The sequence below is a fragment of the Schistocerca nitens genome, chromosome 2, assembly GCF_023898315.1.
Source record: "Schistocerca nitens isolate TAMUIC-IGC-003100 chromosome 2, iqSchNite1.1, whole genome shotgun sequence".
NCBI classification, from domain to species: Eukaryota; Metazoa; Arthropoda; class Insecta; order Orthoptera; family Acrididae; genus Schistocerca; species Schistocerca nitens.
The window spans coordinates 220517516-220541024 of record NC_064615.1 but is presented as its reverse complement, the minus strand read 5'-3'; the positions used below and the strand labels follow the sequence as shown (position 1 = coordinate 220541024).

The 23509-nt window shown below is 38.1% G+C and overlaps 1 protein-coding gene across 1 annotated transcript in view; it reads right to left on the bottom strand.

Moving 5' to 3' along the window:
* Positions 1 to 23509, bottom strand: part of LOC126235935 (meiosis regulator and mRNA stability factor 1) — a 205841-nt gene that overhangs the window by 168264 nt on the left and 14068 nt on the right. The window contains exons 3-5 of the mRNA XM_049944899.1: positions 20148 to 20398; positions 19812 to 19955; positions 10077 to 10237 (exon numbers count right to left, since the gene is read on the bottom strand). Of these exons, the coding sequence (XP_049800856.1) occupies positions 10077 to 10237; positions 19812 to 19955; positions 20148 to 20398 (556 nt within the window). The remainder of the gene's footprint in view (positions 1 to 10076; positions 10238 to 19811; positions 19956 to 20147; positions 20399 to 23509) is intronic.

The following is a 23509-nucleotide window of genomic DNA, read 5'->3' as shown; positions in this document are numbered from 1 at the left end:
AAAAAACACTGCTATTGACATTAGGGCATTGACTGATTAAAATTAATTTCAGAAATCATTCACAGTACCTCACCAAACTAAAGAAATCATCGTCTTTCAATAATGAGGGCATACATGGTGATTTGAACTTTCCTAAAAGTAACTACACTCTAAATATTATAAAATTCCCCCACAGCATTTTTCTGTATACATGTTTTGGCTAATCTAAGGAGCTACTGCAGGGATTTTGATATAGGTTTTGCTAATAGACAGACTGATTCACAAGGAAAGTTTGTGTGTATCATACATATTATAAACAAGTCATCCGGCTGTAAATATTTAGTGCCGCCTGTGTGAAACTGAGGTGGCTCACTACAGTCTGATTAAAATAACTTGATAGCTGACAATTCACAAGTTGGTGTTGGCTTCCTCCAATCAGAGCCTTCAACATCATATCCGAACCATTACCTTTTGTCAAACTGTCACAAAAATTGGTCATTTCACTTAGAATTTCTTGTCCCACTTTCTTTCTTTGTGTGTTTGGATCCTGAGTCTTGGGTTTGGCCCTTTTATTTTGTTTTCGTATTTCATCACACATGATACACTACTGGATCCTTCCGCACAAGACAATTTAGCATCACATTACAGTTATTATAATCACAGAGATCAGCTTACGTTAGATAACCTCTGCACAAAATTCCGTGAAGCTGAAGTTCTGAAGGGTACAATTCACCTTTGCAACTGGGTATCAGTCAAATACTACAATCTACAGTAGAATAGTACAAAGGCTCAGTGGTTAGCATTCAAACCTGGTATGTAGAAGGTCATGGTTCGAATCTCGTCAAATGTAGTTAGATGTTTGTTTATTTCTAAATCTAATCAAAAGTCTTCGATTATTATTTTTATTCGATTCACTGGTTTAAATGTTTTTTTTTTTTTTTTTTTTTTTTTTTCCCTAATACTTTGTAGCATCATTTCAACTGTTGTACTGACTGTTTCATTTGTTCTTATTTTTCTTCCTATCATTCTTTTTCCATTTAGAATCTGTCCGTGTCGCCTATAATCTGCAACCAAGTGCCAACAAGACTCCTCATCAGTTGGTAATGTGGCAGCTCATGCAGCCAGTGTGAGGGTAGTTTCAGGTAACCAATGATCGCAAGAAATTACAGTTTGCTTCTAGCACTGAAACTGAATTTTTTCTCTCGAGTTTGCTCGTAGTTGTTATCTTTAACCTCCATGAATAAAGAGATTGGGATTTTAATTCTGCCTCAGATTGTTGATCGTAGTTTTCTCAGATACACTGCACGTCATGAGGTTGTGGTTAGGTTAGGATGAGTTTAAATTCAAGACCATAAAACACTTTGCCTGCCACTGTTCAGTCACTGATCATTTAAAATTATTTATTAACAGAGCAGCTCCCATTTCTGCCATACCTCATGGACGCTGCTTCCAACATTGCTCCATGTTGTACATTAATAACATTTGTTAAGCGACCTGCCATGTTTGTGAGTCACCTACAACTGAGCAGCAACCAGCAGCCGATGTGGCAACACTGTAGTGGCAAGCGACATGTCAACCATCAAGTAATTTTAATTGGACTATAGTTTTATACACACCTGTTACATTGTGGGAAAGGCTATTTTAAAAGCTCAAGATTCTTTAAAAATGAGTAATCTTGTCAGTGCTTTAAAAAGAATCTCTCTCTCTCTCTCTCTCTCTCTCTCTCTCTCTCTCTCTCTCTCTCTCTCTCTCTCTCCCCCTCCACCCCCTCTTGTCTGAAGAGGTGAAGACTTTTCTACTTTATCTGAGTCTACTAGCAGTACTAGAAATTTTGCCCCTTCTCTGTTTCAACCGTCTTGGTGCTATGAGAGACAGAGAGAGAGAGAGAGAGAGAGAGAGAGAGAGAGAAATTCAGGTACAGGGTCTGACTTATCATAATTATCGTAATCTATACAAATGTGATGCCGCACCAGACCTACATTCATTACAGTCAGAAACACTCAAAAAATACACTTTTAACACACTGTGAGGAAAGAGGTCGTTGTACGCATGGGAAGAAACCACCTCCAACTAGCAGTTAAAAGATACCACTCTGGGATGGATCTCACAACCAATAAAGCCATATCATTTTTCTATATGCAATACTCAGGACTGGCAGTTTTCATATTGATCTAAATGTGTTAGATGAGAAACTGTTACATAACAGCAAATGACTTTGTAAAATGAACACTCAGTATTTTTGTATATTTCCAGATGTATATTTTAAGGTTACTAGTGTTGTTTTGAATAGAAGATAACAAAATTGTGATCTTACCACCTAGTGGCAGAAACAACCCAATCTATGGGACCCCATTTCACCTCTACAAACTATGAGTACCGTATTTACTCAAATCTAAGCCGCACTCGAATCTAAGCCGCACCTGAAAAATGAGACTCTAATTAAAGGAAAAAAAAATTTCCCGAATCTAAGCTGCACCTGAAATTTGACACTCGAAATTCAAGGGGGGAGAAAAATCATAGGCCGCACCTCCAAATCGAAAGAAAGTTGGTCTATTGTAATATGAGACAATTTAGGTCGAATGAATGACTATACAGCTACAGTAGTTTGATTCGAGTCGTAAGCTTGGCAGTTAAGCTTTACCAGGTAGCCATTCCTATGCGTCAGGCACTCCGTCCTTATTTATACGGACATGACATGACAAAAAAAACAGCCAAATATACCGAGGTGACAAAAGTCGTAGGATACTTTCTAATATCCGGTCGGACCACCTTTTGTCCAGCATAGTGGATCAACTTGACGTAGCATGGACTCAACAAGTCACTGGAAATCCCATGCAGAAATATTGAGCCATGCTGCCTCTGATCTTCAAACTAGCCATGAACAACTGCGGCCTGGCGACATAGTGCACAGCCATACATAAAAATTCCATGATTGTTTGAGAACATGTAGTTGATGAATGGCTGTAAATGGTCTCCAAGTGTTCAAACATAACCATTTCCAGTGACAACCAGTCCATTCCACGTAAACACAGCACAGACCATTATGGAACCACCAGTTTGCACAGTGCCTTGTTGACAACTTGGGTCCATGGCTTCGTTCTTGCCAACTTGGGTCCATGGCTTCGTGGGGTTTGCACCATGCTCTAACCATACCATTAGCTCTTACCAAGTCACTGTTTTCCAGTGATCTAGGGTCCAACCGACATAGTCACATGCCCAGGAGAGGCACTGCAGGTGATATCGTGCTGTTAGCAAAGGCACATCTATCGTTTGCTGTCACTGGTTTCTGTGGTTATTTCATATGGTATTGCTTGTCTGTTAGCACTGGCAACTCTACACCAACACCACTGCTCTCAGTCGTTAAGTGAAGGTCTTCAACCACTGCGTTGACCGTGGTGAGATACAATGCTTGAAATTTGTTATTCTCATGTATAGGTTGACTATTACATAGAAGATTACAGCAACCAGCCACTTTTTCCAATGCTATTTATTTATACAAATAGTGCCATTACAGGTTTCGAACCGTAAGGTTCATCTTCAGATGGCTAATTCACGTTTTACATTAGCTTTCGCCTTTTCTCAGCACGCTCTTGACACTCTGGATCTCAGGATATATACTTCCCTAATGATTTGAAAAATGGAATGTCCCATATGTCTAGCTCCAACTACCATTCTGCGTTCAAAGTCTTAATTTCCATCATGTGGCTATAAAGACATCACAAACCTTTTCACAAGAATCACCTGAGTACAAATAACAGTTCCACCAATGCACTGCCCTTTTACACCCTGTGTACACGATACTACCGCCATCTGTATACCATATTTACCCGATTATAAGATGAGAGTTTTTTTCGCAAATTCGTCATTCGAAAACTATGTTGCTGAGGTAAATGTTTTTACAGTATTTTCATCTTCCATCTATAAATGAAGCTTTGGCATGAGAGGTTTCGTACCAACTTATTTTGAAGAGTTCCAAAGGGTAGAGCTTAGCAAACAAGGCATCCATTCGAATAGACTCTAGGTTTCCTGATATGCACTAGCACTTGATATAGTATTTATCTTGTTTGATCTGTCACATGACATTTGACTCGTGGTGCTAGTGCAATTGATGGATATGTGAGAAACTAATGAACTATGGACCACAACAACAGTCTAATGTGCTGCTTAAAAAATTGACAATTTTGTGAAACATAGGAGGAAACAGCATTAGTTGCCTGAGACTGTAGTCTTGCATGAGAGTTGATCGCACGCATGTGAGTTGCGTGCGTGCGTGCATGAGATGTGCGCGCACATGTGTGTGTATTGTTGACGAAGGCCAATGTCCGAAAGCTTTAATTGTGAGTGTCTTTTTGTTGTGTCTATCAGCTACTCAGCATCTCTGCTATACGGTGAGTAGCAACTTTCCTTCTCATAATATTGTAACATTCCATCCTGGATTCTCCATTGTTTGATTTAAACTTCTGTTGTATTTGAATACGTTTGCAATAGAAGTTCTCACACATGTGTGGATACCACGTACAGACATTTATGCTGCTTTTTAAGTAAAGGTAACATTTAAAAGTGAAAATCTTGTCCTTCAAAAACCATTAAATGATTCTGAACCCTAGTCAGTTTTGACATGGTTATGAGGAACTAATGATTTACGAAGTGCATTGCAAACGAAAATTCGGTTGTTCATACATTAGAATACTGGGGGAAAACATTGCTGGCTTTTAATCAGCTTTAGAACAAGATGATGACATTCAGATGAAATGAGAAAGAAAATTAATCTGGAATCAAATGTCTAACAAACTAAACAAATCACATGGTTAGGGTTAGTGTTGTTTAACGTCCCGTCGACAACGAGATCATTAGAGATGGAGCGCTAGCTCGGGTTAGGGAAGGATGGGGAAGGAAATCGGCCGTGCCCTTTGAAAGGAACCATCCTGGCATTTGCCTGAAACGATTTAGGGAAATCACGGAAAACCTAAATCAGGATGGCTGGAGACGGGATTGAACCGTCGTCCTCCCGAATGCGAGTCCAGTGTGCTAACCACTGCGCCACCTCGCTCGGTAACAAATCACAGTAAGCTGACTTCAGCTGTTATTGCAAGAATAAATTATAGCAGAGACCACTTTGTGGAAATAGTACCAACAGACAGCATGAGATCGCGGGACAAGTGAAAGTTCGAGGACTGGACTGAATTGTGACTGCTGTCTCTTATTTATGTATTAGTCACTGTTGTTACATACGAGCTGCACCACAGAAGACAGAGCTGTCTGTGTTTCAGAGGGGGTACAGTGACATGAGCTTTGCTGAGAACTATAATGAGTGTGTGGAGATGAATGGAGAGGGGCAGAAAATTTTGTCTTGTGCCAACCATAGGCATGTACACTACGTACTTTGGCTTTTTAAGAACATCTACCATGTTTAACCTGCAGTTAGCCTGAATCCATTTGTACTTGAAATCGAACTGACTTTAAAATTGGCCAAATACTCTACAATGTCACACACTTCTGCAGGAGACACTAAAAGTCTAGACTGGGGCCAGTGGAGTACTTATGATTTTCAAGCAGTAATGTTGCCGACACTCGCCATGAGGTATGATGCAAATGAAAGGGGATGTGTTAGCTGCTGGTTCTACTCTGCCAATGGAAGAGCAGTGCACAGACACTATGTTTTTGTAGCAAAATACACTGTAACACTCTCATGTCAGTATAGAAGCAAAGTCTGCTGTGTGTTCAAGAAAAATATCATATTCAGAAGAAACAGTCAAATATTTGCGACAAAGAAGATACAAGTTTCACAGTTGCCCTGTTAGGATGATGACGACGATAATTAAAAATAGCAATACCACAGATGACAGGCTAAGTGAAAGAGGCTGTGAAGATAAAAATTAATGTAAAAAATTTCTTTTTGTTTATTTTATTTCTCTTTGTATTATAAAAAAGTAAACAACCAATAAATGGTATAAGTTTAGAATAGGTGTAATGGTAACTGTTTAGGCAGATACTTTACATCAATAAATATTTGTAATTTTTCTGAAGAGACCTCTTACAAAAGGGTGGGTCACATTAAACTAGCGTAAATTAGAGATGGGTCGTTTGCGAACTAACGGGTCCAAAGGAATGGTTCACCAAGATGAACGGAATGCGCGAGGAACAAATTGTAAGGAACTGTCTCTCACAGTTCACTTCAGTCACGGCTTTCTACTTATAGTTCCCGGGAATGGGAAACGTTCGGTCTCATTCCAGCCTCAGTCCCGGTCACGTCTGTCTTTGTCTCTGTTTCCCAGGGCCGGTCTCGTCTTCATCGCTTGGCCAATAGTCGCAGTTCCACAGCCGACTTCTCCTAGTTAGTTCAGTATCAAGTTGTTGTCCGTATAGTTCGCTGCGCACGGCCATTCTAGATCTGTTTCAAACTTTTCTTGAACTCTGGACTTCTGGTTTTTTTCGTATTCTATTCAGCACCCACAACCGCCAATTAAAATGTATTTTATAATTACATAAATTATATAAAAATTATGTCATATGTAACACATACATCTTTCCATGTAACAAAAGGGCACATCCCTTACTTAAATATTTCAATAAGCAGCAGAAGACATACTAAAAAAGGACAAGTTTTTGTTATTACACGTGCAAAGGAAGTTGGCACGAGACACGTGCATTGCCATTTTCCGTCTCTTTTCGATCTAAGGTAAAACAGCATGTTCATTGTTATGGAAGACAGACCGACATACAACTGAATGAAGCCCGCGCTCCATAAGCAAGTGTCTGGTCTCATATTTTGTAAAGAGAATATGACACCTTCAACATTATTATTTCTGTGGTATAGTGTGGTGCACGAAAAAGTGGCCCAAGTACTAGAGTGCTCACTGTCGCCCATCAATCGTCATCTATTGTTTCGAGGTTCTTGTTTGCATTAGCTCATTTGTTGTTTCTTTACTGCCTAATTATTACATCTATTCTTCTTGTAGCGATCACCAAATTGGCGAGCAGTCTACTCGTGCCCGGTTTTTCATGCGCCACCTTACATTATTTCACTGCGATCAGCCACATAACGCTACAGTTGGCTAAACCACGGAAATTACTTCTACAAGTGTGTGAGAATTCTGTAATGAATAAGAACTCTGTACTCCATGGGGGTAGCCAAGTGCCCCCTCTTGGTACCTTCCATCCTTCACTCACCTATGCCACTAATTTTAAATTTTTCATAAAAACCATATACCATCCACAAATGAACAGTGAACGAGTAAAAATGAAAGGTTCCCAAAAAAGAGCGATCACCAGTGAACTAGTTCCCAAGGATGAACGAGTTTGCCCATGTCTAGCGTAAATATGGTTTCTGCGTGTCACTATCCCATGACTTTTGTCGCCTCGGTATATGCTGAGGTTATCTAGATTCTTTTTCTATCTGTTCAAAGCTTTAATTTCTTTTTCTTCATGTAGTTGTATTACGGATCATTGTTACCAGATGCTATGATTTTACTTTATGTAGCAGCAAGTGTTTGGGGCCATACTCAGTTCCAGTGATAGGTTCATCCCCAACAGTCCTTCTATAGGTACTACAATGTTATGAAAAAGATAGACTGCTACTCACTGCATAGAGGTGACACTGAGTCACAGACAGGCATACTGAGACTATCTGCAAACCAATGTCTTCTCCATATGGTGAGCAGCAGTCTATCTGTTTTCATAATATTGTTGTTATTCCATCTTGGATTTTCCTTTTACCTTTTCTCTGGCACATCAGAATATTGAGACATGCAAATGTAAAGCACATGTAAGCACTTACCACTGACTTTTATCCCTCGAACTACGCAATTATTTTATTACAAAGAATCACTCTAAACTTCTAGGAAAGAATGAAATGTTATGCTGTGTTGAAGTCTTTAAAACATTCTCGTTCACATTATAAGCATTTATCAATGCCTTAGACCACTCTGCGAGGTTGGCACTATATGCAGCTCACGTGAAACTTTTTGCGAATACATCACAGGCAGACAAAGCTACTTCTGGGAAGTCCAAGTGCTGCTAACCAACATTTGGTACAGCCCTTGTCCATGAAAGGCAAAGGTCCCAAGTTTGAGTCTCAGTCAAGTGCACAGTTTTAATCTTCCTGGAAGTTTCATTCTCTTTCACTGTTAATGGTGAGAAAATAACAGTGGCCAGGACTTCAAAGTGCACAACAGTCAAAGTTGATGTCTTCAGGAAATGCATGTTGTCTCTATTACGTGAGCTAAATTTCACAACAGAATCTGATCACAAAAAGACATCTTGCAAAGTGGCACACTGGTTAAGATATTGGACTCCTTCAGGAGAGCTGTGCTTCTTATCTTAAAACCTCCACCCATTCTGAGGTTTTCAGTGGTTCCCTAAATCACTTAAGGCAAATGCGAGGACAGTTCCTTTTAAAACATAGAACCTATTTCGTTCATCATTCTTCGACAATCTTCACATTACTAATGGCCTCATTGTTGGCAAGGTATTAAACCTTAGTCTTCCTACCTACCTACCTAACTACCTACATTCCTTCCTTCCGTCAAAGGCTAACACTTGGGCCTTTTGTCTGGGAGTGTGGAACTTTATTCACCTGCAGGGAAAGAAATGCCCTGCTAGTCCACTCGCTTCGCTATCTTCACTTTTGTTGGGTCACTAGGGAATATTTGGGGATATGACTGCTAATTTGACTAGGTCAAACTAATTCATTCATATATTGTTGGTATCTAGTATCCTGAAAATAGATTCTGAGCCAAAACTTTAGTTTCCTAACATGTGATATATATCCAGGAGGGGACTGCCACGGGGAAGGTAACCATGGGAAAAAGACTGAATAACCAACAAACGGGTAATGTTCTACGAGTCGGGGCCCGGAACACCAGAAGTTTGAATGTTGTAGGAAAACTAGAAAACGTGAAAAAGGAAATGCTAAAGCTCAATCTAAACATAGCTGGTCCCAAAGAATTGACACCACATTTATAATTAATGTTACGACAGCCAATGATCCCTTCAGTGCAGATGCACACAGAGCTCTAACTCTTGGAATCGGCGAGATGCCACGAGTAGTGAGGCTAATGAGCAGGGGCACTACATCGATAGTGTGTGATAGAAGGTGAGAATCTGTGACTGACAGGGGGCATGCTACAGTAGTCTGTGCAGTTGTGCAAAGCCACTGTGCCAGTGTGGTGTAGTGGTTAATGCCTCTGTGTAGAGAGCAGAAGACCCATGTTTGAATCTCTTTGTTGGTACAAATTTCCATTCGTCACTTCAGTCTCCATACATACATCACAGATATGTCCGGAACCAGACAGTGCCATTTGATTCAAGCACCTACACCTGGGTTTCAGGTGACTCCTCTGTTTCATCCGATGCTAAGGTGTTATCTGAATACAGCTGGAAGGCATATGCAAAGCTGTTCAAAGTTTGGGGGAAACACCAAGTGGGCTGACACGAATGGGAATTTGGACTGAGGAGGGAGGTGTAACAGGGTAGTAAGTGCAGTTGTGAATATCCACTGTGCCACAGTGACGTAGTGGATATTGCATCTGCTTTCGCAACGTGTTTTAGCAGAATTTCTCCGTTCTTGTCATTATATATATATCATAGACATAGAGAAAAGTGAGGATAACTTGTTACCTTTACCATTTGAAGGAAGGAAGATACAGATTTTTATGTTTCCTCTATGAGTCCTCAGTGTTCTCAATGTTCTCAATGAAACAATCCTGACATTCGTCTTTAGTGGTATGGGGAAACTACAGAGAATATTAAGCCATCACCTCAAAGTGCAAGAAAATATTTTAAAACTGGTGTACTGGACAGGGAGTTCAGTGCCTTAACAGTTACACCAGCTCACTTGGATCTACCATTTGACCCCAATTAGGGAAGTAAGAATCGATCTGAGAACAAAATTAAAATAAAATACAAAGAAAGTAGGATGGACTTGAAATGCCTGAAGTTCGTATTAAATTAAAACTACATCTACCAACAAGACTACACTTTTCCATACAGAGGATAAAATTACCTTTATGTGACACTGGACTTGCAGAATTCTCTCTCTCTCTCACACACACACACACACACACACACACACACACACACACACAATTAAACATTACCTGTGTCTTAAATCAGTTATGTCTGGTGCGAAATTTATATCCCCTGATATTAGAATGATACATGCAGGACTGCCATGTAAGTCAGCAAAGCGCCGAATAGACTGCCGAAGTTTCTCATCTGCTGCATTTTTACATGTAGATGCCACATGGATCAGGTTCACCTAATGCAACAGACAAGAACATACATGTCTGAGAAACATAATGCATAACTAAGGAATTTGTCACAGGCCATCAGTTCAAAATTAAAGTAAAATGATTCATATCATTAGGACAGTAGTTGTTAATCAGAGCTTGCTTCAACTAAGCTTGGAAATCAAATATGGAAGGGTCATTTAAGGAAAAAGATACCACCACCCTACTCAAAAAGTCAAGTAAAGGCCACATCGAATTCTGGGGGTAGCCATCTAGGAGGCAGCAACGAATCTGAATGTTTGCAATCCAATACTCACTGACACATAAAAAGTAGATTCAACACAATCAAATAAACTACATAGAAATGTGCAATATAAATTCACTACTTAAGACTGCAAAATTCAAGAATTTCACTTACGAATTTAATAAACCAAATTTTAACATGTTGTGTGGTGTGTGTGTGTGTGTGTGTGTGTGTGTGTGTGTGTGTGTGTGTGTGTGTGAAACACAACAGAAGGCAAGTTCACATCACAAGGATGCAGAATTCATAGTGGGACACCAGGACAGAATGTTATGAAGGAATGTCCCCAATAAGGAACAGAATTTACAGCAAATATAAAAATAATAGATTCAAAAATTGATTTTCAAGCTGCCTAGAATTTCAAACATAAATTTTAAAGCAATGGATAAAACTTACATAACAATAAAAGCTCATGCTCCTACAAATGAAACAAAAATGAACAAAAACAAATTTATTTAGGGACCTTAGGAACAAACTGAACAGAAGAAATAAAAGGAATGAAAAAATGTTACTGGGAGATTAGCGGCCAGTTGGGAAAAAAAAGGAAATATAAAGATATAACTAAAATTCAGAGTGCACATAACTTTGCAACCAAGAATGCCAAAGACTTTTAGAGCTCTGCAGGGAACACAACCTTATATCTAAACCAACGTAATTCACGAGGAAGCCAAATAAGTTTAAAACGTGGAAACATCCAAACTAGAGGAAGGAAGAATGGCAGCTAGACCATGTCTGTATATTTTGAATGAAATGATCCACACTTTCTGAAAAATACTTTTTATTATATGTCACGAGTGGTTTCACATTCATTGAAGATGCGTCCTCAGGTGATTAACAAGTCATAGCGGAAAGGTAATGCCTTAGAGCTACTCCTTATCATTCACGTCAAGTTATAAACAAATACCACACTAAAAGCAGTAGTTCATAGTACTGCCTTGTCTGTTGCCATTCAACCATCTTCCCTACTCGTGGCACAATTCTGCTATGCCCTCCATTTTAACTATGGACTTTAAATTAGCTATGTGTTTATAACTTGACAAGAATGATGGGGAGTGGATCTAAGGCAGTGACCTTTCTTCTATGACTTGTTAAAAAGAATCTCTATCACCTGAAAATGTGTCTTCAATTGACAAAACTGGTCATGAGTTGTAATAAAAACTATCTTACAGATAATGTGGATCATTTCACTCAAAATTCAGAAGCTTGGTTGCGATTGCCTGCAATTTTAAATAACATGCATGTGTGTATACAAAAAAAATTTTCATAAGGAAATTTTCAATGTTTCTTGAGAAAAAATCAATTAAACAAATGGGAGTTTCAGCTTCTATCAGCTAATTAAAACCAACTATTAGGTTAACACGTGATCTAGAATAACTGGTATCAAGTCTCAAACACAAGGCAAGAATCTAGCTCCCTTGAAACAACGAACAAAAAAGTCATAGTGCCCACCAGAATTCCATGAAGAAGGACACACAAAACAGAAGAAAAGGGCATCAAACTAAAAAAAGAAATGAAAAAATTCACACAAAATGTTAAGAGAATCAAGAGAGGGTTTCATAAAGATAAAATAAACTGTATAGAAAATAAATACAACGAAACCAATTCCAGGAACTATTACAAAAACTTGGAAAACAACTACGAAAGTAAGAGCCCTCACGCTAATACTGAAAGATGAAGATGGAAAACGGTACACAGTAAAAAAACAAAATGCTGAAATCGTGGCAAAGGCATTTAATGAACTTTTGAAGTGCAAAGAACAAACAATTCTTGCAGATCAAAGTAAAAACCCCAATAAAGCCAAACCTTACAAATTAATCCCACCAATTTTGCAAGTAGTAAAAAAGCACACTAACAACAACAAAATTAAAAAATGTGGAGAAGATCATGTTTCTCTTGAAATTTGGAAACGTTCAAAGTGACAGTCAAAACCATCTTACCCATGGTGTTAAAAAAATTTGTATGACTGAACCGTTACCTGAATATTAGACCACAGCCACCATCCATCCACAACACTAAACACTAAAAGGGGGAATAAGAGAAACCCACACAATTACAGAGGAATCTCTCTCCTAGACTGCACATGCAATATTTAATCCAAGATTCTACAGAGAAGAATGAAAGAACGACTACAACAGGAATTTGGGGAATACCAGGAAAGTTTCAGACCATGGAGAAGCAGTGTAAAGCAGACCATTAGTTAAAATTAATTAATACATACTACACAAAATGGAACACACTTCTGGCAGTAACATTTACAGACTTTAAGAAGGCATATAATTGTCTCCATAGACCTTCAGTACTAAAAATTCTAAGGACTGTAGGACTTCACCTAAACTACTAATTAAATTAACAGAGGTTATTCTAAGCAACAACAAATCAAATCAAATATCAAGTTTAGAAGAGAAATTCTTGAGCACCTCCTCATAAAAACGGGCTTAAGACAAGGCATCTATCACTATTATTACTCAACTGCGCACTGAAATATATAATGAGAGAATGGTACAAGGGTAACCCAATGAACATGTGAACTGGAAGCGCAAAGAATAACTTTGAACTGCTGGGATTTGCTGCTGATCTTGCCCTCCCAGCCAACAATGTTAAATAAACCAGACGAGAAGTTAATCACCACAAGAAACAGCAAAGAAAATCGATCTTAGAACACCGTTTGAAAAATCTTGTTCTTTCATTTAAAACTGGTTCTTGAAACTTTCTTAGTAGATTTTCTCGGGATAGTTTAATCTTGAAAAAATCTGCCAGTTCAATTCTTTCGACATCTCTGTGAGAAACTCCCTTGGGACAGACAGACCTTTACCATTTGTGCTGCCTTCTCTGGATGCATTCAATATCCCCTGCTAGGCCTATTTGGTACAGGTCCCACACACTTGAACAGTACTCTAGTATGGGTCACATGAATGATTTGTAAGCAGTCTTCTTTGTAGACAGATTGCATTTCCACAGTATTCTACCACTAAACCGAAGTCTGCTACCTGCTTTACCCACTTGGAAGCAAATTTACAGTAAAACAACAGGAAATCAAAACTATTGAAAAATTCATATATTTAGATGAAATCATGAAATACAACCTAAATGAGAACCCAACATGGAAATTAGTATGAAAAACTGAACAAAGTAAGTTATGTTACCTAAAACACACCATTAAAAAAATGCATTAGTAGCTGCAAAATTAAAACATTGTGAAACAGTTACACAACCAGAAATAACATATGCAACTGAAACTTCTTCAAAACAACAACTACAGCAGAAACTGACAATAATCAAGAAAGAATAATAATTAGGACATGTACAAATAAACAATATTAAGTAAATTAGCATTGGAGAATGGCTTCAAATGAAACAGTATACATGAAAATAGAACCAATAAAGAGCATGATCAGGAAGAAACACACCTCATTCTTTGGAAATATAATGGGAAAGCAGAGAACATAACTAGCACAAAAATTATATAAAAAAATTGTGAATAGTAAAGCAACAGTAAATGGATTACAGAAATTAAGGAACAATAAGATAATTCCAAATTACTGTATATGACCTAAAAAACAAAACAGTCAAAACCAAAATACTGCAAGATGCACAAATCAGACTACAAAGACCAATACAAAGACTAGAGGAAATGAAGAAAATGAAATTATCTAGAAGAATCAAATATTGGAAAGACAGGAGAGTAAAAAACCATTTATATAATTAAAAATTATAATAATCCTCTTATAAGCACTGCATTCTTTAACTGTATTAATGAATTATTATTTAACTTAATTGTATTATTGAATAACAACTCCTTTGTATAACAGGCTCGAGTTGTCAAATACATGCCATAAAATAAATAATAATGTAATAACAGGACAATCTGGGTAAATAGAACAATGACAGGATGCTTCAGCAGTCACCACAAAGGCAGTAATAAACCAATAGGAATGTTCTCTTACTATCTTTTGTTTTTATACAGTAAACAGTCAGATTTATGTCTGCACCCATGACCATATTTCCTGCACTCCTGTATTTCTAGTACAGCAATCAGTTACCAGGAAATCAATATTATTACTAGCAATTTTTCTAAATAATTCATCATTATTCTCTCTTGCCTTTCTTCCATTTCTTATTCCCAGTTCTCATATCTGCAAATTATTCATATTTTCTTTTCTCTTGCCAAAACTATCTTCCAATGGCACCTTGAAATTCAGTCAGCCAAGCTTCACTTAGGATCATGCTGCTCTTACCAATTGTTTAGAAAAGTTTCTTGTCAAAACAAACCCATACTCTCCCCGAACGTATTGCTCTGTCTTATTATCTACCCCAACAACCCTACTGCAAATTTTACGAGCTCTGGTAGTTACTTCTTTTTTCAGAAGAATGCCCAACTATTCCAGGACTACCCCTCACTCACCACAATAGCATGGCAGTTCTGCATTTTTCTCTATCAAGTATTCTCTTAATCTGATAGAAAATTCTATTTCTCACTCTCGATAATGAGTATTTTCTTCTACATCTTAAAGAACATTACACACAAAGAAACCATTTACCACCAAAATATCTCCCAGGAATTTGCAACATTTTCCAAGTCATAACTTTTATGAAAACTAGGCAATGCTCAACAATTAAACCTCCAAAAGCAAAAAATGAAATCCTGTTTGTACTCAAAATGATATTTATGTTTCAATCAATTTATTTTTGCATAGTAATGATCTGATGATATCTGCATAGAACACACCCAAGGATGGGCACTAGTGATGCTTTAGGGCAGAGGCATTACGTGCTTCCCACACAGTACAGCCTCAATGTAAATGTACATAACCCATAATAATAATAATAATAATAATAATAATAATAATCCGTAACAACTTTAAAGTCTTTGACATCATCAGTTTTTGTACATTTACAAAGATATTATATACCAATACACATTATATACTATTCTGTAAACCTTTACCACCATTAATATACTGAGGTATACAAAACTAGAATTTTCAGTAACGGAGCTCAGAAATCTGAGTATAAACATTTTTTAATTCACAGCTGTTTCAATTTTCATTTAAAAATATTTCCTTGGATATATTATTTTGCAAGCTGTGATCTGTAGCTCTTATTAGTCAATACCCTATGATAATCATATCTGGTTCGTGTATTGTAATTATGAATGTCCCTATTCGTTATGCTCAGTTCATCTTTCTCTTTTACAAACAAAAATAGTCATAAGGACATATAATGAATAAACAGTAAATAAATTATATTTTTTGAATTAGTCTCTCAGGACTGGCATTTACTTATACTGGTAATTATCCTAACGGCTCTCTTTTGGAGCCTGGATATCTTTTCCCTGTCAACTGTAGGGGCCATTCCCCAAATTTCAATCCCATACTGCAAATGCAAGAGTGTTAATTCATAACACACTTGTTTAAGGACAGGAGGATTTATATTTAAGAGACGTTTCAGTAAGTAAAAATTGCTGCTAATCTTAACAGATGTAGCTGATATGCTCTTTCCATGTAAGATGTTTGTCAATCACAATGCCTAAAAACTTTTGTTTATCATAAGTGTCAGCTGGACAGAGTGATTCATCAGTATGGCATTGATTATAATTCAAAAAGAACTTCATTACAACAGTCTTGTCCTTATTCAACGTAAGGTCATTAATTGTTAGATATTCTGTGATTAGTTCAGAGTTCTCTTTATTGCTTTGTAATGCTAGCTGATCAGCAAGGCCCAGCTACTAAATGACTATCATCAATGTAGTTCACTAGTTTTATGTTTAGCAGCTGTGTTATGTCATTAATATAGACAATACGCTAAAATGGCCCCAAAATACTTCCCTGGGGAACCCACAGTCGAGAGTTTTGTATGCTGATTTTACTGTTGAGATTTTGCTTGTATTCTTACAACACAGTTTAGTACACTTTCTTCTATCTCAGAGGTACAGACTTAAGAAGTTAAGTGCTACTCTTCTTACACTGGAAGTTTCTAATTTGGATAACAGTACTGCACAATTCACAGAATCAAAGCAGGAAATTCCCAATGACTGTTTCTTTTATCCAGTCTGACTATCAGTTCATGGATGAAAGTTGCTATTGCTGTTATTGTAGATCTCCCTTTTCAAAACCCATGCTGCATGTTGTTTAATGAAGAAAGATTCCAGTTGGTCTAGAATTACTCTTTCAAGCAACCTACTGAGTGCTGAAGTCAATGACATTGGCCTGCAGTTATTTATATCAGTGGCTGCTCTCTTTTTACACACTGGGCATACATGAGTAATTTTTAAATGTTCTGGAATGGTCCCCTGCCCAATTAAACTGTTTATTAAGTGTATTACTTGTTTTATTAATCCATTTTTGCATTCCTTAAGTAATTTAGAAGATATATCATCTCAGTCACTAGATGTTTTTATTTTGAATTTTACGATTATTTTCATTACCTCATATTCTGTTACACTCCTTAGGAACAACGAATTACTATTTTATTTGGTTTATTTGTAGTGTTGGTTCAATTTCTTGTTTATTTACCTTACTAAAATGTCTTATTAAAGCTTCACATACTGTCTTTGGCTCACTCACCAACATTCCATTTTCCTCTAGTGCTATATTACTGCATCTTGGACTTTTTTTTTCACACTCTTAGTTTACTGCATTCCAAGCTGTTTTTCTACATTACTGGATTCACTTACTTGTTCAGCACAATAACGCACTTTTAGAGTCTTCAGGGACTCCCTGCATGTTTTTCTGGTGTTGCTGTACTTTGTTGGGAAGTACTGAATTTTCTTATCTCTGAACAGCACATACAGGTGTCCATATTTTCCTTTAATTTGTGGATTTCAAAAGAATTTTGTGATTCTTTGTTTACACTGATTTTGTTTTAGTTTTTTTATTATTTGACATGCCCGATTAAAACTATATGGTTATTTCTCAGAAATGGCCCCACTTCTACTTAATATCATCTGATTTGTGTATCTTCTGTCAGTCTCTGTGTGCAACGTCCTCCCTAAGTTTATTATAGTCAGAGTTTCTTGTATAAGTAAGTCATTTTGTGGAACTATTTTGTGGTCTGCCTTAAACTCTATGGTCTGGGAGAGAGTTTTCAATACTTCTTTTCACTAATTCTTCCCCATTTGTTACAACATGGCCAATGCAAGACTGAGTCAAATGTTATTCTAGTTGGAAACAAATTGATGTGGATATGGTTGTAGCAATGTAACAAGTCTAAATACCTAAGACAATTTACGTTATATCTACAGAGTCTATGTTTACATCTCCTATTGTTATAAACTGTTTTTTGTTTGTTGATAGTTTATCCAGAAGTTGTTCTAAATGGTAGAAGAATTCATCTACATCACTATTTGGTGATCTATATAGGCCTAAAATTATTAAGCTGTTTCTGCCTAGCTTTAATTTTACTGCTGTTGGATCAAAAGACATCTCTACAGGATACATGTTATGGTCTAGTCTCCTCCATTTGCCATGTTGATAATGGATGAACACAAAATGTATACTAATAATGACTACATCCAAGAGAACCACGATTTAATGTCAGTTTAATCCCACACAGAAGTGAATGTCTCCCGATATTATTGGATAGATCACCTACAGATGAATAATTTTTTCTTCCTCTACACACATGTTCTTAATACAACGTAAATATTGAGAGCGTAAATGATTAGAATATACGCAGTTCATTTACGATTAGTCTGTAAAATGGGTGGTTTGGACTGGAGGCCAATATCCATCTCAAACTCCTACCATTAAAAGCTACCTTGCACAACTAATCCAGCATTTAAATCCATATGATAGCAAAACTATTTACTGTTAATCTTGCCCAGGTAAGGCATGCACAATTCCAGCAGGTATGGGATATTACAAGGTCAGTCAGAAGTTTCTTTGGATCAGTTCAGATGATCTCTATGGATTTAAACCTAGACACCTTTTCACACCAACCAAGTAGCTCTAATTTGAACCATTTCCAAAACTAAGCTACAACATCTACAGATGTAGGTTGGCAGATAATTTGGCTGACTTCGGTACACAATATGTACAGTATCCTCACTCTGGGTAACTGACCACACCATAGTATGAAGAAACATATCACAATGAGGGTACCAGAATTATACTGACCGATACCCTGACATTCACGCACAGAATGAGACAAATGCAACAATTTCACATGCAAGCACAGCGTGTTCTTGTAAGCCTGTCACTGGGTGTGGACCAACTCTAGATGTAGGGAAAGGCCACTGAAGATTATTTCTATCCATCTTATTATCACTAGTTACAGTAAGAAAATCGTTGTTGAACAGTGACATATGCTCCACAAAAAGTACACTCTCTAAGATCCTCATGTTAATGTTTTAAACCAGCAAAACATATTCCCCAGCGCAAACATCCCCAATCACTGATAAGTACCCTTTTCAATCATTTATTTCGAATAGTTAATCCAATTCTGTATTATCCAAGGTGATGCCACTGCAATTCGCCGAGGATAAAACCCAATTCTTTAAAGTCCTTCAATAGCGACAAATAATTTCACAATTGCATGGCCAGATCTCAATACCCAACTTCATTACTGGTGTGTAATTTTGTCATCAATTATGCCAAACAGTCTGGCCTCAGCAGCCACAGACTGTGGTCGTGCTTTTTTGTGTGTGTGTGTGTGTGTGTGTGTGTGTGTGTGTGTGTGTGTGTGTGTGTGTGTGTGTGTTTTCGACGAAGGCCTTGTTGGGCGAAAGCTCACTTTCTGACAGTCTTTTTGTTGTGTTTTATCTGCAACTCAGAATCTCTGCTATATGATGAGTATCAAATATCCTTTTCATAATATTGTTACAATCCATCGTGGATTTTCCGCTGTTTTATATGGCTTTGGTTGGTTGTAAAGCGTGGCTTTGATTTGTCCACCAAACGTAAGGCTGTTATACCACAGCTTAGTTATAAACACACGAAACCTGTATGACCATTTAACATTTACACTCAGTTTTGGGTATCAGTTGTTCCTGACTAGTGAATGCACTGGGTGAAAAATGGAACAGCAGTGAGCTACAACTCTCAGATTAGAGATGTACTATGTTGGTTAATAGCACTTTGGTCACAGCTGTCATGAATGAAACTCGATTAACATTCTGAGTGCGGACACATGTTCCCATTTTCCTACGCCATAAATTTTATTTCAGTTCATTTTTAACTAAAGCGTATATTTCTCTCTCTCTCTCTCTCTCTCTCTCTCTCTCTCTATCGATTCCTTATTTCAGAGATACTGACAAATGACAATTCCTGAAAGCAGAGAAATTTCAGCAGATATATTTACATTACCTGGGCATCATTAAGCTCTTTAACAATTTGATTATTTTCTTTCTTGACATCACAAACAACTAGGAACTCCGCCTCTCTGTAACCTTTGAAGAACCGGTCTCTAATGACCTGCACCACTGCCACTGCTGAACGACCTTTTGGGACCTGAAACAGGGATTCAAAGATGGCAATACTGAAGTGAAATTTATTCTTCAGGGCTAGCTAGGCCTACTGCAAAACTCCACCTTGAACAGTTGTTACGTTCAGTAGAAGCTGGCCATATACAGCATTTAACAAGTAACACAACTTCATAACCCTTACAGTAAGTTAACAACACATTCAATAAATACAGCCCACCTGGCAATTTTCAATGTCCCAAAAGACCCCAACAGGTGGCAGAAAGCGAGGGATAGCGTGCAGTGGCACCATCTGATAAGCACGGTGCCTACACGGTAGGGGCGATGCTGGGCCTGACGAGTCATCTGAGTCCTGACTAAAGCACAACGTTGCACTGGCTGACACCGGTCGTAACCACTGAGGACCTGAGGCTGCTTCAGCTGCTCCATCACCACCTTCATCCAGGCACAAGGACTCCTGCCGAGGTTTAGCTGCCGCATATAAAAGAACAGAATAGTGTGAATTGTTTCAGCCTCCTACAAATTATAACAAAATATTGATTACAAAACATTGGAGGAAATTCTGTGAAACATTGGCAAATATCATTAAAGATCTGTTTTATACATGGGCATGAATAAACAAATAGAAAATGGCACAATGGACATCTGACAATGGAATAAAGTTATCAGGTAAACAGAACAACCCTCACCCACAGAGTAGTGTTGTTTGGGGGAAGAGACCAAACTGGAAGGTCATCGGTCACATCGGATTAGGGAAGGATAGGGAAGGAAGATGGCCGTGCCCTTTCAAAGGAATCATCCCAGCATTTGCCTGGAGTGATTTAGGGAAATTACGGAAAACCTAAATCAAGATGGCTGGATGCAGGATTGAACTGTCGTCCTCCCGAATGCAAGTCCAGTGTGCTAACCACTGCACCACCTCGCTCGTTCTCACCCACAGAGGAGACTAGAGTGTAGCAATAGAATTGGTAATGTCCCCCCCCCCTCTCTCTCTCTCTCTCTCTCTCTCTCTCTCTCTCTCTCTCTCAAGTGGAACCTCCAAGTCGTCTGGAGGTACATGTTCCACCTATTCTTCAATGTTAGAAGAAAGATGATCATGTAAAATTGAAGTAGCTTAGAAGTAGTTGGGAGCATCCCATTGTTTGAGGTTGTTTTATAATTTGTACATAAAATCCCTGAAACAAGGCGCATTCAGAATGTCCACAAGGCACGTCACCCTAGTAGACCTACTTGTTTAATTGTGTTGTCGTGTTGTGCTGTGACTACTTGGAGTTGTTTCGGAGGTCTCAGAGAAGAAGAGCCACCAATAAATGCAAAAACAAAAGAATTGAAAAACAATTTGTTCACTCATTACTAACTTGAACGTTGGTCACTAGACTTCTGCCCAAAATTAAAGTAACAAACTGAAATTTTGGAAGGTTGCACTTAATTTGCTACACAACAGTATAAACAGATGATGGTACAGTAGAAATACTCTAACGATTACAGAATGTAAACAACTGCAACATGTGTAATGCTAGACAAAAATGTTCTTAATTTTTTCCAACTTGACGGATTTGTACACACATTCCTACAACTGGTTAACGAGTCCAGTATGGGGTGCGACCACCTCTGGCAGCAATACAGGCCTGACAACGATAGGGTATCCTGTGAGTGATGTCATCAATTTCACATTGAGGCAATAATGCCCATTCTTCCTGCAGAACTGCTCATAACTCTTGCAGAGTGGTTGGTGGATGCTGACGTGCTGCATCCCGTCTCCCTAGTCCATCCCAGACATACTCTGTGGGATTCAAATCGGGAGAGCGAGCAGGCCACGCCATGCGTGCAATAGCTTCCATTTCTAAGAAAACATCAACCACCCACGCTCTATGAGGTCGAGTATTATTCATCAACGTGAAGTCTGGGCCCACAGCATTTCACAACAACTGCACATGAGGTCCCAAGATCTCATTACGATGCCTGACAGCACTTAAAAATTGCCAATTCACCAACACAATTTCATGAAGAGGTATATTGGAACAAATAAGCCCTTTGTCACAAAAATTAAGTCAAAATTGACCTGGTTTCGACACTACTATGAGCGTCCTCTTCAGAATTAGACTAACTGTTCTAAAACATATTAGGTATATAGTACATTAATAAAATTAAAATTTGTACTGACTGGAAAAGAGTCTCGTTGCAACCCTTGTTCACAGTATGAGCAACCCGTAGCGGCTCGCCATCTCACAACTGGTCACGACGTCGCCTTTCTGGCTCAGATCTTTTTTTAAATATGTGACTTGTAAGTACTGCATCTTTTCCATTCAGTACAAACTTTAATTTTATTAATGTACTATATACCTAATATGTTTTAAAATTCTGAAGACGACGCTCATAGTAGCGCTGAAACCAGGTCAATTTTGACTTAATTTTTGTGACCGAGGCAGTGTGCGATTTGCAGGGGGGGATGGGGGGGGATTTCCCCCCCTCTGCATCAGACCATCCCCCCCTCTGGTTTTAGTTTATGCATCCCAACCTGGGATGTTTATTTCCCACGCACTGGAGTAAAACTTTACATATAATTTAAATTTGTGGAGCCGAACACTGAAAGTTTTTAATACAGTCTTACTATTAATATGTTTGCTTATTAATTTTGAAGAAGTGTTATGCAGTAGTTAAGCATTTCAAAACATTTAGAACTAAATGACAAGATGACGGACGCCACATTTCCGTAGCATGCCCCAATGTTGCAAGACGTCGCCCCAGCGTAAACGAGGCTTTAGAGCCAGGTCTGGATTGTATGGTGCATGTGATGTGTTGCGTACGAAACTAAAACCTGCAATCAGATTCAAATGTGGAAAACTGAAGAGGTGTCATCCTGCAGCAAGATAACGCTCGCCCACATTCTGCCAAACGGACAGCCGACGCAATAAAGGAGTTGAGATTCGAGGTGCTGGAACATCCACTATACAGTCCAGTCCTGGCTCCAAACGATTTTCACATATTTGGACACTTAACGGAAGCACTACAGGGAAGAAGATTTGAAAGTGATGAAGATGCCATTTCTGCGGTGCAAAATTGGTTACAGATGCAACCGATAAACGTATTTTCTGATGAAATAAAAAAACTCTTAAAATGTCGGGAAAACTGCACTGAAGTCCAGGGAGGTTACGTAGAAAAATAACGCATGTTTCAGGTTTCTATCATCAGAATAAGTACAGCTTTTCACAAATGTGCCTTTACTTTTTGAATTCCCCTTGTATACCTGTATGCAGATGATTTTGTAAATAAGCTTTACCTATAATGTACTTTTAAAGATAAAACAAGGGGTGGCTTTTCTGATAGTGCATACGCGTGAATACTGAGTTTCGGCATTAACATCTATTTATAAATAACTGTTTAACCTTGGGTAACACCACAGTCCAAACAAGTAACATATATAATTATACTGACCCCCTAAGACATCCCCCCCACTGGTAAAAGCACAAATCGCACACTGGACCGAGGGCTTATTTGTTCCAATATAATTCTGACACGGTCACTGAACCTTAGCAGCTATGTTCAAAGTTTCATGAAGAGGTTTTCAAGTGGTCAATATAA